Source organism: Fulmarus glacialis, unplaced genomic scaffold (assembly GCF_000690835.1).
Source record: "Fulmarus glacialis isolate BGI_N327 unplaced genomic scaffold, ASM69083v1 scaffold9876, whole genome shotgun sequence".
NCBI classification, from domain to species: Eukaryota; Metazoa; Chordata; class Aves; order Procellariiformes; family Procellariidae; genus Fulmarus; species Fulmarus glacialis.
The window spans coordinates 663-16,483 of NW_009218743.1; the positions used below are offsets into that span (position 1 = coordinate 663).

Here is a 15,821-nt window from a genome sequence, read left to right on the forward strand (position 1 = left end):
ATTTTCTGTATTTCATTCACGAAACCAGACTAGGTAGTTTAACAATTTTTGGAGAATGCTTTGGGACATTGAAAAAACACAGTGCTCTAGTAAAGTAAAGAAAACCCAAATCAGCAATAATAAATTGTAAAAAATAGAGTACTTTTTGATATTTACCTTCTTACATACCTCTTGCATCTTCCTTGCCTGTTTCTTTTCCTCCTTTTTTCACTTCCTATTCACAGGAAAGAATGAGTATGATCTTCTGATAATTGGTGGAGGGTCTGGAGGCCTTGCTTGTGCAAAAGAAGGTTTGTATGTATAAATAACTAACAAAAGTTTTCTTTTAACTTGAGTGGTATTTATGGAAACTAAGAGAAGTGTTACTGATAATGCTAAAGCTTTTTAAGAAACACACTTCAGTCCCTGCACGTTAATCATTAACTCAGCTCACAGTTAATCTGCAATTCACACCCTCAGGAGGGGCAATCTTGTTTGGCTTTCCTATTAACCTTTTAAAAAATATTTCTTCTTTTGTCATGGGAAAATCTAAAAAGCTTTTATTTCACTGTTATTGTAAAATACTCTCAGTGCCTCCATAGATACTGTGTTTTTTTAATTATGCTGTTTCTTATTTATGTGTTGAAACAACAGTGCCTTCAGACTGTTTCCAAGAACAGTTTAACTGCTGTAGAGAATCTTGCCCCTTTGTAACTGAGTGTAACGTGCTCAACAATGCACAAGGTTCTTAAAACTGTGGGTTTAACATTTGGGGTCAAGTTGCATTTTTAGAGTTGGTGGAAGCTGGAGGCTCTAGTCTGGGTTATTAAGTGCCTTCTGGAGAATCTGCTGACTACATAGGCAGCCTGGGTCCCCAATCTGGCATCTTGAGTTAGTATAAACCACAAGCTGTCATCTATTGTACTCCTAATCTGTACCTGTGCTACTAAAAATGTTTAGGTTTGTGTGTTTCTCCCTCCTCTAAATACCTTGTCTTGCTTTTTGTTTAAAGCTGCTCAGTTTGGAAGGAAAGTGGCCGTTTTGGATTATGTGGAACCTTCTCCACAAGGTATGGAAGAGAAATACTAGGGTAATATTTGGACATGTGTATGAAACGGTTGCCTATGTGAGCAGATTGCTCCAGGCAGCAAAGTGGCCAAAGCCACGCTGCCTGCTTTGCTTATAGTAAAAGTCCTTAAGCCCAGCTTGCTGTACTGCTCATTCCCTCCACTGATGTCCCAGCTCTGCCTGCTTCCCCTGCACATTAAGTTTGTTAGCGGTGTTTGATACTACCATTTGTAGTAGACTTTTGACTTAAATATGTGAAAATATTGTCTGTGTCAAAATGTCATTTACAATTTCTAAAAATTATGAATTGCATCATGTTGGGGCTCTTCGTGTACAATATGTAAAATAAGATAGTACTATGTGTAGTAACTGGATCTTCAGAGCTCTGAGAAACGTCTTGAGATGGTTTGAGTTTTAGAAGAAAAAATATATAGAGATGTTTTTTATCAAAACAATTGAACATAAGCAGAGTTAGAAACTGATCTGTAGGAGATAGTAAATTGTGTGTTGTTTCAGAACTTTTTAACTGATTGCATGAGCAACCTAATTCTCTAAGTAACCCAATTGCATGAAGTTACACTAACCTGATGAATTTACTTTTTTTTTCTTTCTTTTTTTTTTTTTTTCTTTTCCCAAGGAACCAAATGGGGACTTGGTGGAACTTGTGTGAATGTTGGCTGCATTCCTAAAAAGCTTATGCATCAAGCAGCCCTTTTAGGAAGTGCCCTTAAAGATGCCCAACACTATGGCTGGAATATAGCCCAACCTGTTCATCATACCTGGTAAAGATTATTGCCCATATGCACTCCTATGCGTTGCAAATGCGTAACAACTTTTCCCAGTTGGTGTTTATTTAGGGACAGTTAGGGAAGTTAATTTTGCATGAATCTTTTTAGACTGCTCCTTGTTTAAAACACAAAACTGTATTTACTGGTTTATCAGGGCATATATTATTTTGATTTGGACTTGATAATTTCCTTTTATAACAAAAAGTACTGTAGAACATTCCTAATTTCTAGCAATTGCCTGTATCTTTGAGTTGCATAGTCTGAATTTGTAATGTGATGACTTCATGTTCAGTTTCTTGTTTTGTGATAGGTCTGTGATGGCACAAGCTGTACAGAATTATGTGAAATCCTTGAACTGGGGACACAGAGTGCAACTACAAGACAAGTAAATAAGACTTTGAAGTTCATCTTTCTTCTCGTAGTCAAGGAGCTGCTCTTCTCCTTGTAGAATTGCTGAATTGACTTTGGAGTTTCTCATTTGAGCTAGTATTTGTAAGTCCTTTCTGCTCAGGGCTGTATTTGCCCTTGCCAATGTAAGTGATTCCCCCACCCCCCTACTTCCTTTTCTTTTCTGGGAAATAGTGTTTGAAAATGACCATACATGAAAGCTTTCTAACGGTGTAGTGATCAGGGAATGCTCTCGTTAATCTGGAGAGATTTTGCATTAATACGAAGTAGTCAGGGTTTCTCAAGATAATTTCAAGCTTGTCCACCAACATTTGTATGCCATACAAGCCCACAGATAACCCTATACTAGAGCAGCTAATTTTTTTGCTTTCAGTGCAGAAATGGTTCCAAGTTTTTCAGCATGCGGTTCCTTTTATAGAGAAATTATATTAATAGATAATTTAACAGGTACTAGTCTTGTGACTCCTGTTGAGTCACTTTTGTATGCTCTCAAATGAGTGTTGTATTAGTAATGTTACAGATAGTGATAGTAATGCTATGGCTAGTGGAAAATGTATCATTTGAAGAGGTCAATAACCTGATCCCAAAGCATGTTACAAGGTTAGGTACTCTGCTGTATAGAAGAGTTAACTGTGACACAAGAATTAAGTGACTTAAATTATGTGACAGAGCTGCAAACAATCCTATGAAATGAGATGCTTTCTTCCTTTTGCATTTCTATGCCTGTTTGCTATCCTTTTTAGCACTTCAGGTACAGAAAAAGTAGCTGATCATATTTCATTCTTATTCTTCGTTAAGTGTGCATTTGTGTTGCTGTTTTTTTCCAAACAGGAAGGTGAAATATTTCAACATGAAAGGGAGTTTTTCTGATCCGCATACAATCCGTGGTTTAACAAAAGCAGGTAAAGAGGTGAGCTGCTGTGCTGTTTTCTGCAGTATCATTCACTTCAAACATTTCAGGTCTTCATGTGTTGGTTGTCAGGTCAACTGGGAGCTAGCCTGCATTTTTGCAAATTGCTTTAGGTATTCAGTATTGTTTTGGTGAGGCAGATTTGCATTTTCCACCTAGAGAAGATGTTGATGAACTTGATTGTTGCCTACTGAGTCCCTAGCCTCTAACCTGTCAGTTAGATGCCATTACTTTTTCTTTGCAGATGAAAATGCTGAGACAAAAGATTTTTTTGTTGTTGTTTTTGGTCAGAGTCATGCTGCTTTGATAGATGCTTACAGAGATGTAAAGAGGACCAACATCTCCTTATTGCTCTGGGCATTAGATCAGTCTGAGATGTTTTCCTCCTTCAGGTGAATCGTAAGGGTGCTTAGCTTTCTAATACAAAATTGTGTGTGGGAGGCAATTATACTGAATGCACAGCTTCAAGCAACTGGGTCATGTAATAGAATGGTGGCCATTTCTGCATATTTAACAGGAGACTGAACATGCATTTTTAACACCTTTTTGAGGATAATTATATAATGTTACTGGTTAATATCAGCTTGAGAGAGCAAAAGTTTTGGGGGATAGATGCCTAGCATTTTCTAAAAACATGCCACTTTTGAGATAGCTTAATTCCAGGCCTTAAAGATGGAATTAACTTGCTGTGATCTGTGTGTGTTTTGTCCTAAGCAAAAATTGATTTTAAAAAGCTGCCATTTTTGCACAACTGTTGCTTCCAAGTAGTCATCAGAATCTTGTCGAGTATAGGAACAATTGTAAGCTTAATAGTAAAACAAAAACTGATAGAGAATGTGTAGGAGAAACTCCTGCATGTATTAGTTTATTTTATCTCCATCCTTTTTTTAATGCATTGATGATTATTATGTCATATAAATAGCAGATGGTAGTGCCAGCTTTCTCATTTATCACTCCTTTGTACATAGATAAAATCTAAAGACAGATAAAAGGATTTCAAATGCTTGATTTTGATTTTGTATTTTTGTTTGTAGACTGTTGTTACTGCAGAAAATATTGTCATTGCTACTGGAGGAAGACCAAAATATCCTACTCACGTAAGTTACACTTGCCATCTGACAACGCCAATGGCTTTACTAGTTTTGTTGCAGGTAATAATGAATGTTTGGAAGATAAACAATATAAATATAAAGTAACACATGAGAGATCTTTGTACTTGTGTTGTGTGAAAAATTATCTTTTATATAAAGCACACGCTTTTCAGAAAAACATTTCCATAGAAAACAATTTGCAATTAATTTAGTACGTTGATGTTGCTTAGAGCTGTAGGATACTTCAGGTTGGAAGGGATCTCTCGAGGTCATCCTGCTCAAGAAGATTGGGGTCAGCTATTGAGTCAGCTGTGAGGTCAGATCATGTTGCTCAGGGCTTTTTGCAGTCAGGTTTTAAAAATCTCCAAAGGTAGAGTCTGGATAACATATCTGGGCAACCCCAGATATATTCCCCTTGGTCTAATGTCTATACTTCAACTAATACAGCTCAAGTTGCTATTAGCTTTCTTTGCTGCCACGAGTTGCGTTGTAGATTCAAGATCTTACATATGTGTTCATAGATTGCAGGTGCACTGGAGTATGGAATCACAAGTGATGATCTATTCTGGTTAAAAGAATCTCCTGGAAAAACGTAAGTTACCTCACCATGGCTTTAACAGATGCTGGCATTTGTACTTTTTCTTTATGGCAACATGAAAAATGTTCAAAATTGCCCTTTATATACCAATTTTTCTGTCCTTCTGTTTTCCTTCTGAGAATTTGTTTTGCTATGCGTCAATATCACACTACCAACCTTCCTTAGTAACTAATAGATTTTCCCCCTTTATGAAATTCCCTTCTAAAATCAAATTAAATATGAATTTTCACCATCTTAGGTTAAGGTGACTTGTTTGCTGTAGCAATTACACATAGAAGTCACAAGAGGGCAGCATAAACTTAAACGAGGGCTGTACTGTCCCTGTTCTTTGCTACAGGTATATGTGAAATTGCTCTTCAATTAGGACAGAAACTCCAGCATAATTTTGTGTTCTCTTAAGTGGTGGCAGTTCTGATAACAAAAGAAAATATGATGAGGCAATTGGGTTACTTTTGCCTTTTCTTATGCTTTGGGAGCTATTGTTTAACTGAAATACTAAAAAGTTGTTTTTAATGGAAATACTAAAATGCCATAGTCTTTTTTTTTTTTTACAGCACATAGCACAGTAAGATTCTGAGTCAATGCTGCACTATAGAACAATTTCCTGATGCAAATAATTGTGATTTGAAATGCACATTTGCTAGCATGAAAGTCAGATAATACTATTTTTTTTTCCTCTACTGAGCAATTCTAGAAAAAGCAAAGTATATATAAGAAAAAGAGACTTGAAACTATAATACTTGTATTTTGAAAAAAAACAGAGCTGCCATTCATGGCTGTGGCTTTCTAACATAAAATACGCTGTGTTAAGCTAAACATCAAATAGATAAATAAGGCTCCTTGGTACACTTTAAAAAGGAAAGTAAATTTGCTGTTGTTTGTAGTATATCAGTCACCTCTTGAATTTTGAGAGCATGATTTATGCGAGGGAATTGTTTTTAAAAAAAAAAACCAAAACACCAAAACCCCCCACAAAAACTAAACATAAGATTTATCCCTGCAAGATTTTTCTGTGGAAATGTGGCTTTTGTCCAGTTGCTGCTAATGCAAGTTGTAACAGTGTAATGTGGGAGTCTAATGTTTATATGTTGCATTCCTGAGATTTAGTCAAAATAAGCCTGCAGGGGCTACAGTAGCATTTCTGTGCTTTATCAGGCTGTGTCCTAGCAGATGAAGGAGGGAGTTGTTAAAGGTTTGTTTCTGTCAGATTTGTTTCTATTATAAATATTCCCAAGGTTCAGTTTAACACCTTTTGTTTTTAGTCTGAGCTGCGTTGTACTTATTCTTTCTTTCCTCCCTCTCCAAATGTACGTATCTCAGCTACAAATTACATGCCTGGGGGTTATAGAACTGTCAGTCCTGCAGTTGTTCATATTAAAAAAAAAAAAAAAAAAAGCAAACCGTTAACCAACTTAAAAGTCCCTTAGATATACAAACATTGTGAAGAAATTCTCGCTACTGAGTTTGAAGGGTTTTGGCAGAGTGAATTAGAAAAGATGCTTTGAAATATGTTCAGAATGAGTGAGAGATTGAGCAGGTGTGAAGGTTAGATTCTGCTTTCTTACCTTTTCTATTAGACATGGACAATGCCCAGGAACCCTCTACTTTGTAGAAGAAATTGTGGATAATGTGCTGCTGATACTATGAATTAGTGCCAGCTGGCATCTATTTTTCATCTAATGAAAAAGAAGAGCAAACATATGCCCAAATCACAGATATTCTCATTCTGTTCCCTGTGAATCTCCAGTAAATATTTCTTTATGGGCAGCATATGGCTTTTTGCAGGACTTCCCAGGAGCTACATGCTAAAAGACGGGCTGATCGTCCATTCACAGATTAATCAGATGCCCTAATGCTGGAAAAAATTATTTCCCATTGTGTTAAATTGTTTGTCAAACATAAAACCCAGACTGGCAGATTTTAATCTCTTTACCTCAACCTGTTCTCTGTACACCTTCAGAAGTTGTGGTTTTTTTATAGGATAGATAGATGGTATCTAGGGTCTTCTGTGAGAAAACATGTGTTGCACTGATGTAATCCCTGGAGCTCACCGAGCAGCAGCCCCTGTGTCTGCATTTTTTGGAAGTTTACAAGTATCTCTGTTTGGTTTAGGGTAAGGTATCGGCCACAAGCTAGTGTTTCACCTACTGTTTTGGTCTGCTCTCTTAGCATAGAATAGACTGTATGAAGAGCTTTCCAAGTATTGGGCTTGTTTCTGTCTTGCAGTATGGTGGAAGAATAACTTTCCTAGAGATACGTGGCTAGTCAGTGGCAGGGCCAAAAAGAGAAGCCAAATTTGCTGTCAGCAGAGCTCCATCGTGCCTCTAACATTTGTTTTTAGTTGCCGTACATGTTCACATGTAAAATATTTTAATTTTCTAAGGTTCTTGATGTCCTTCTATGAAACACATTTCTCTCTTTGTAACCGTGTATGCCGGTAGTTTTCCTGGTAACAGGGTGCAGGGAGGATCATTGCTTTGTAAATTTTAGTTAGAATTGATGAATGATATGTCCTTACAAAGTGACTGCAGTGCGTGCAGCACTTTGTGTTAGCCTTCAGTTCATGTGTGGTTTTTTCCATGGATTTAAGGGTTTATGTTTATTTTGTGAAGTACCATACTAGTGTATACTACTTCGGCCAGGAATCAAGCAAAATGTAGAATACAAAACAGCGTGGGATGTGTAGGCCATGGGTTGATATTTCAAATGTGTTCCTTTCTGTGATCTGACTACTGTGAATTTTTACCTGTTTGGAGCATGTTTTGTCAAAATAGTTTTGCTTTGTTGCTTAGAGTTTTTGAATTAATGGAGGCACAGCTGCCGAGGGAAAAGGTCTTTACTTAATGGATTATTTCCATTGTTCTCTCTGCTGGCATTGTCATTTGTGTTGCTAAAACTTATCTTCCTCAAAACAGTCAAACAAGGTTGGATATGGGTAAAAGAATATGATAAGGTCCTGTGACTTATAATGCTTATGCTTCCTTGCTTATCCTCCTAACTTTAAATAACCTATTTAAACTCTGCGATTATGTGAGTTTGTATTTTGAGGTTTTAAAGTAAATTTCTAGCTTTCCAAAATGCAATTAGCAAACTACTTCTTCCATACCCAAAAATCCGAAGTTACTTTTTTAACTTTTGAATATGGCAGTATGAGAGAGATCTGCTTTAAAAAAATGCCCAAAAGAAACAGAAAAAATGTGCTAAATATTCAGGTGGATTCTGAGTGTTGTGGTTTTGTGTCTTGTTTTTTGACGAAAAGTTCTTTACAAAGCATGGGGATGAAAGTTCTTTATAAAGCATGTATTTCCGTAGATGAAAATCATAGTCAGATAGAGCCTAACATTCTACACTGTTCTCACAGTAACTAGAAATTTTGATCCCTAATGACACTTTTTTTTCCTAATTCAAAAACTTAACAAAAGACTTTGTTGTAAGTGGAAATATTATGTGGAATGCATCTCCAAACTGTGAGATTTTAACAAGTCTGCGTAAGACATGAACAGCAAAGGAATGTGAGTGCAGCCTGTCCAGCAGCTGAGTGTCAGTGACTGGCTGGTTGGACCCACTTTTACCTCCGGAACAGAGACTGAGCATTCTGCCTTTTGTGTACCTGGCAGACATAGGGAACTGAGGATATGGTCAGAAGAGAGAGGACTGCTGCAGTGTATAGGGCATCTGGGGACAGGCATGGAAACTGCTGTGTTGGAGAGCTGATACACCTCATAAATTAAAAGCGTTGATGGACAACTTTAGTGATATTCTTGGTTGAAAGGGTGTGAAATATGGGGAGAGATGGGAGCTGGAGTTTTAAGATCTAAAATGGATGTGTTTGGTAAATACTAGTCTAGATAAATGTAAATCTATTAAACGGATTTTCTATAACTGTGTATACAAACTTAAAGACAGGAGGGGCAAATATTTGGCATCAGGATAAATAAGATGATGAAAAAGCAGATAGTTATAAAACAAAATGAAATTTAGCAATGAATAAAATCTTATACTGGGAACTGTAATCTACTTGATAGGAAGATGATGAATTTCAAACGTGCTTAACTTCTGATTGTGTTAAGTTTACTGGAAAATAATTAAAGATATATATTTAGTAATTAAGATACCTCTAGAAATTTTGAGATGTACTTGAGTTCCCAAAAGACTGCTGCATGTCTGTATGTTTATATGTTGCCTGCTGTCTTGGAAGCAATGGTGCTGGGAGGCCCTGTAAAGATGAGGCATCAGTAGCAATATGCACTGGGGGAAAAACCTGTCAGTGTCCACTCCAGACGTTTCCAACAGAGGTACATCATAGAATACAATAGAAATATTTGTGATACCTCTTAACCTTGCTAGTTTCTCTGAGTTTTTCATGGCTTTCTTCACTTTGTCTTTCAGAATATGTGTTTAAATGTCTCTTTACAATATAAAAACAATTCCTTATGTCTTATAAGCCTGTTCTTTTTTTATTCTGTTAATAAAATAAGCCCACATGTTATAGCGTTGTCTTTGTTGGAGTTGACAAGCCACACTGTTTCCTCCTCATCAGACCCACTCCTCAAACCTGTAATTTTGTAACTATACATACTTCAGAAAATAATTTTTTGGTTGTGCAGAAGTACACACAAGCTCATTCCACTGCTTTATTCTTTTTTTCTTTTTATGTAACAGGTTGGTTGTTGGAGCCAGCTGTATCCTTTGAAAAAGCTGTGATGATTCTATGATTATAAGCAGCATAGCTGTCTTTCCTATGAAAGCTCAATTTTCAGAATTCCTTTGCTCATGCCCTGTAATTGAATTGGTAATAGAATAGTAATAGTTTTCTATGCAGTAGCATCACGGGAATTAAGGTCAGCTGAGGATAAATTTTCAGGATCTTAATAACAAAAACCTATGAGGAAAATATTATAAGGCCTTGGAGTTTTATTCTATGCAACAAAAGCAAGCTAAAGATGTCTGTGTGAGGAGAACTTGATATCTCTAGGTAAAAAGCCCACTTGTATACTACCCTTTTATATTGCATTTATGGGAAATTATTGTTTATATTTCCTTAACTGATGCTTCACCAGATGTTTCACTTGAGTGTGCTGGTTTTCTGACAGGCATTGGATTGGACACTACAGTCATGATGAGAAGTATCCCACTTCGTGGGTTTGATCAGGTGAGTACAGAATATCTTACATCTCCTTATATATCAAATATATTAAAAAGTATATTTGATTATGTTTGTCTCCTAAAGAAAAAGTGTCATTGGCTTCTCCAGACATTTTCTAGTACATGCTTTCTGAAGAGAAACTAAATAAATATTAGCTCTTGTTTTCCTGTCATATCGCTCAATACCGTACTCAGAAAAGTAAATATTTTTTTTTCCTCCTGCTTAATTGAAAACGAGATTAAAAAGGTTGGGGAGCAGAGGAGGGATTTATGCCACTGCTAAAAACTTTAGACAATCTCTTTAAAATAATCCTGAATTTCTAGGAGTTACAGATAATGATTTTTAAAATAAATTATTGGACTTAACATGAAGTAGTTCAATGAGGAGTTCATTATGAGGAATATAAATATATCACTAAGCTGAAAGTTTGTAATTACATAGGAATTGGAAATCTTGACCTTACCACTTTCAAAACAGTGGCGGTTATAACTAGGTAAAAAAAAAATACAGTGATTTCAGTGGAACTATCAACCCTAAGCTGGAGAAAATTAAAAGCAAAAACTTTCAGGCAGGGAAATTTAAAGAGAAGAAACTGTGTTTCAAAATTGGGAAAGATTTTGAAGGGTTTTATTTAAAAGTATAAGTGGTCATGATTGTACTGACAAAACAGAAAACAGTTTTGGCCAGAAGCCTGTTCCTGTATAAAGACAATAAAAGCAATTAGAAATAACAATGAGAAAAGACAAGAACAACAACGAAAAAAGGTTTAATACAGGATTTGTGTAAAAAGTATAACTGCTTAAAGAAGCAATAGAAGGTAGTATAGCAGGTTTAGGTTAAAGACAAGTTACTGGATCTTGTAAAGGTGTTACTTGGATGTGAGTTTGTAGCCTCTGTTCTACAGGTTAGATGATATCTTTGACGGCTTGATAGTCTTTTTGGTCCCTAGATCTGTAGGCAGAGTATGTTAAAGGTGATTGTGAGTCTTCTGTCCCTGCAAGATTTGATGCTAACACTACTTTGAAGGAAAGGTTTCTGTAGTGTTCTTAAAGCAATGAGAGAGTTCTGGGTTTTCACTCACACGTGCAGTGAACTTTTTCTTTGAAGTTTCCAACAAGTTTTTTCTCAGTAAATAACTTTGGAAAATGTCAGCCTTAAGAATGAAGACTCTGTCATGTTAATCACTTGAAAATAGTGTTTTCAGAATGGGAATGAATGCATGTTAACTTAATTATTCCTGGTATCATGAATTAGGATTTTTTTTAATGCCTTAATTGCAATAGCGCAAAACATTTACAGGCCAAAGTTGATGAAAGAGTGGTAGAACTCTGGGCTTGTTTTTAAGAACCTCTTTGCACACACAGTGTGTAGGAAAATTATTTTCATGTCTAACAGCACAGTTTCTGAGGAGGGAGTATTGCTGTTAGAAGCAACAGTGACAAGTACCTCTGAGGTAGTGACAGCTGCTGCTGGTTGCATGCCAGCCACTCCCACTTTGAAGTGGCTTTCTTAAAACTAGTGGTATGTGTACCAGAGTTTGCAAAACATTGTATAAGATTGTGTCTTGGGTTTTGCACTCATCGTTGAAGAAATCTACACCTGTAACAGCATGAGGTCTGAGCAAGAGTGTGTGTGTGGCACTTCATAAAACACTTACAGTAGAGCTTTCTCTGAGAACTTGATCCTATGTAGGCAGGAAGAGCACAATGGACGTTTCAAAGTTAAGAAGGTATTAATAGAGATAAAATAATTATGTTCACTCTGTAGCCACACTGAGTCTGATGGAAATTGGTTAGTGAGCTATTATGTTTCTGAAGAGATATAACCCTGCTGTTGCCTTCATATTAGTTAATATCAGCTTCAAAAATAAAGTTTTGTGAGCTGAGAGCTTGCATGTAGTTGTTCTGTGTGAGTGGTTTTGTGATAATATCCTTTAAGTAATATATATTCTTTGACAAAGTGCAACCAGAATTACTGCAGTCAAGAGCAATGACATCTTTGGATAAACCTGTCAATGCGACACTTTACTACTTGACTGTGGTGTGGCATTGTTTCAAACAGGCTCTTAGGACAAAAGCATTATTTCCTTTTTGAAGTAGAACTTTCCAGGAAACCTTAGTGATTCATAGTCGTTGCAGAGAAATGACAGGTGTCATGGCAAAGGGAAATATTTTTCTTCCTTAGCTTTATGAAAGTATTTAATTCTTATCATGCTGCCAGAAAATGGTAATTACGGTAATGTTAAACTGAATATGCTCTAGATGCTATTTTTGTATAAGCATCACATGATTTAAAAGCAACCACTTTATTCATACACTATTTTACTTTTTTAAAAATAATTTGAATGTTCAGATGTAGATGCCTCTTGGAATGGAGTTGCAGGTCATAGTGGCTCAATAAATTACCATGTGTTGACAATGCATAGTAACTAAGTGATAAAGAATGTTTGAAATGCACAGTGTATATACTGGATTTTCATGAAGACGGCTGAAGGAGGGTTTTACATTAAAAAGGCCATACATCTAAGAATAAACAATTTTTTTCCCCTACTCAACAGCAAATGGCATCTTTAGTAACTGAGCACATGGAATCTTACGGCACAAAATTTTTAAAGAAATGTTTCCCAACCAAAGTTGAAAAATTGGAGAGCAACAGATTGCAAGTCACCTGGAAAAATACTGACCTGGGCACAGAAGAAACCGATTCCTTTGACACAGTGATGTGGGCAGTAGGTAAACTTGATTATCTTAACATTTATTTGCAATGCTTTCCATTCTGAAAATGAAGTCCCCTTGTCATGTCATGTTGTAAGGGGCCAAACAGCCTCCTCCTTTTTTTTTTTTTTTTTTAATATTAAATATTTAGTGACCTAAGTATTGATAGTTTTTAAATTCTGACTTGTTCACTTACAGTCTAAAAACACATGAAAGTTACAGTGAGTGGAGGAAATCCATGGTAACTACTTTTGCATGAGCTGCAATAAATGGGAGACCATTTAGTCTTCCTCACATTTACTAGAGGGTGGGGGCATGAATTCCAGCAATCTCTGTGGTGCCGGTAGTGTTCTCCAAGTCCATACTCTTGACTTATTCATAAAGCTATTCACTACAAGTTCCTATTTATCCTGTTCAAGAGGCTACCATTTCCTCTTTGAATTTTTCTAAACTGTGCTGCTTAAGTTTGTTACTGCAGCCATCATCCAATTTGGAGAAAGAGAAGTAATTGTCCCTAAAAATCCAAGCTCGTTGCAGGGAACCTTGGAACTTCAGAGCTTTTTGAAATCTGTTGAGGAACTTTCACGTATCTCAGACCCCTCGGAACTGACATATGATGCCTAAGTCAGAGTAAATCAGTTTAAAAGAATTTTGTGACAAATGGCTATGAGCATAATCACCAGAAATGGGAATTAAATTGGTTTTTGCCTCCTTTGAGTCAAATGCTAGTTTTTGTAAGGGTTAACACACTAACTGATGTATGGTACAAGGCTCCAGCTCCAGCCCCCAAGAACGAAAATACTCTTTCTGCATTGCCTCCCCAAGCTGCTCATTTGTTGCTGTTACGAGTTGGCCCTCAGTTGCTATATTGGTTCAGGGGGACTGCATGCCCACCAGAATAGGAGACCTCTTGTCTTCTGTGTTTATAAAGATTTGTGAATATCTGGAATTGTAGATAAATAATGGATGGGTAAAGGTAGTAGTGATATTTCGCAAGCGGATGATATCTGGCAAAGTAAATACGCTTAAACTTACTGCCCAAGAAATCTGTTCTGATGCAGAGGAACGGTCAGTTTTACTAGCAGGTTTAGCAATTCCTTTAACTACTTCATTTTTATGCTATTCTTTTTATCAGACACTACTGTTTTAGAGTAGTGGGGAAACGTTATTCTTTCATTTGTTGATAACAGATAAAGTTAAATTCTTCTGGTCATAGAATAGATCCGTTACAGGAAACAGGAACAGATCATTTCAGCATTTTGTATTTTGCCCAGTGGACTAAATCTGTTGTTCCTTTCCGCTGGTTAAGTCAGCTTTATATCTTCCTAATACCCCAGAGAGCAGGTTGTGTGTTGTGATAAACGTTTTCTTTCACTTAGTGTGATTACTATTCTCTTAGAAGTGCAATGGGCTTCTATAAATTGTGGAAACAGCCTATAATAATGGATTATGCTCACCAGAGCCAATCAAAGACACTAGTGCTTGCCAAGAGCAAAAAAGGTCATGCTATGTGGAGATGTGACAATCCTGAAAACTGTAGAATAATATTCATGAGGTGAGATGAAAATGTTTCCAAAAAGCGGGTTTCTAAATGCCGTATTTGATTTTTCTCAAGCTTTCTGGTAAAAACTCCACACTGAGGTGGAGTTACACCTGTGAAATGTCAAGTCAATTTGTTTACTTTTGTCAAAGATAGAAAAAAGAGCTATTAAATTGAAATAATAAGAAAAAAAATCTTGGTTTGGTGTTAGTTGTAATGGAATAAGGTTGCATGATATACTATTGCAGTTGTAATGTGACTCCACTCACTATTTTGATACAGAGGAACTACATGTATTATAATTTTTGTCATAGACTTGAGTTACAATCCATATTTAGAAACTGCAAAATGAACAGTTTGAGGGTTTGGGGGTTTTGTGTTGACTTTTTTTTTTTTTTTAGTGTTCAGATTGGCACTCCACCCTTAAGGATTAAACACATTAACAGTTAAAGCTGGTTAATTGATGTGCAGTTGGTATGATTCATTGTTTTGCTCTGTATCAACACACCCACACCAGGTGTCTCAGATAATAGGCTGGGAAACTTGGTAGTGTTGAGGATTTCCTGTCTGCAGATGTGCCAGTTACAATACTGATTGAAGAAAGTCAGCTTGTAGAGTTAGTTGAAGAGCAGCTGCTATTGTTAACTAATTGCAGCCTGAATTATAGTAGATATTTCCTTAATTTTTGTAAGCGCATCATGAAATTTCAGAAAATGTTAAAAATATTTACTGGCAGCGAGACATAGATTGAGTTTGGTAAGCTACAGTATTATCTCTTAAGGTAGGCCTTTTGAAAAAAAATTTGCTTTGTTTTTCTATTAAGAGTTCTGTTTATCGTTTGGAATGTGTAATTTTCTGCTTGTATGGATAAGCCAATAAAAGCAGGTACAACGCTTTGCTTTTCTAGCAGCGTTTTTTAACCAGTCAAAATATTTGAGGCAAAAAAAAAAAAAAATCTTCTTTTGATACCTTTTAATGTAATTTAAAGGTTTCAATCCAAAGCTTTTGTAGGTAACTGTTATGGGCCTGTGTTACCTTGCTGAATGACTACACTGTTATATTCCAGATCAGTGAAACAGCTCTTTCTTGACCTTTATTTGATTCTGCCTGTCTAGTCCTGTAACGCCCTTCTTTTACTAGTGCTCTGTCGTCTGCTTTTGTGAGAATTCTCCTGAAATGATAAGCTTTTGAGATTTTATTTTGTTCAATATGGAACCAATAAACTTTTAATATTATATAGGATTCTCCCTGCACTTAAGGACAAAAAAAAATTTACATGTTAGGTGCCTAATATACCTGAGCTACAAAGCAATGGTAAGTGCGTGCATGTACAGATTGAACATAGAGTCTTCATCCAAAGAAAAGGGTAAAGATTGACATCTTTACAAACAGATGCAACTGCTGAGCTGCAGGGCAAAGTTGCGGGAGATCAGGCTTTGTAGAGTGGGTTTACTTCAGCTATTCGAGGACTGAAACCTGTGGATTGAATGCTGCAGTTGCAATGCAATTAATACCTAAAAGGAATTGGCGAGTAGCGTTTCCATTTGAATTTGCAATAGATGGCAAAAGATCACTACTG

At 36.4% G+C, this 15,821-nt stretch overlaps 1 protein-coding gene across 1 annotated transcript in view; it reads left to right on the forward strand.

Annotated features, from left to right (window-relative positions):
* Positions 1-224: 224 nt before the first annotated feature.
* The window catches only part of TXNRD2 (thioredoxin reductase 2), a gene marked incomplete at its 5' end in the record, with an annotated part of 32,784 nt that continues 17,187 nt past the window's right edge, over positions 225-15,821 (forward strand). Inside the window, 10 exons of the mRNA XM_009580132.1 lie at positions 225-290; positions 992-1,048; positions 1,685-1,829; positions 2,146-2,220; positions 3,075-3,153; positions 4,188-4,250; positions 4,766-4,836; positions 9,505-9,524; positions 9,903-9,994; positions 12,546-12,720. Coding sequence (XP_009578427.1) covers positions 225-290; positions 992-1,048; positions 1,685-1,829; positions 2,146-2,220; positions 3,075-3,153; positions 4,188-4,250; positions 4,766-4,836; positions 9,505-9,524; positions 9,903-9,994; positions 12,546-12,720 — 843 coding nt within the window. The remainder of the gene's footprint in view (positions 291-991; positions 1,049-1,684; positions 1,830-2,145; positions 2,221-3,074; positions 3,154-4,187; positions 4,251-4,765; positions 4,837-9,504; positions 9,525-9,902; positions 9,995-12,545; positions 12,721-15,821) is intronic.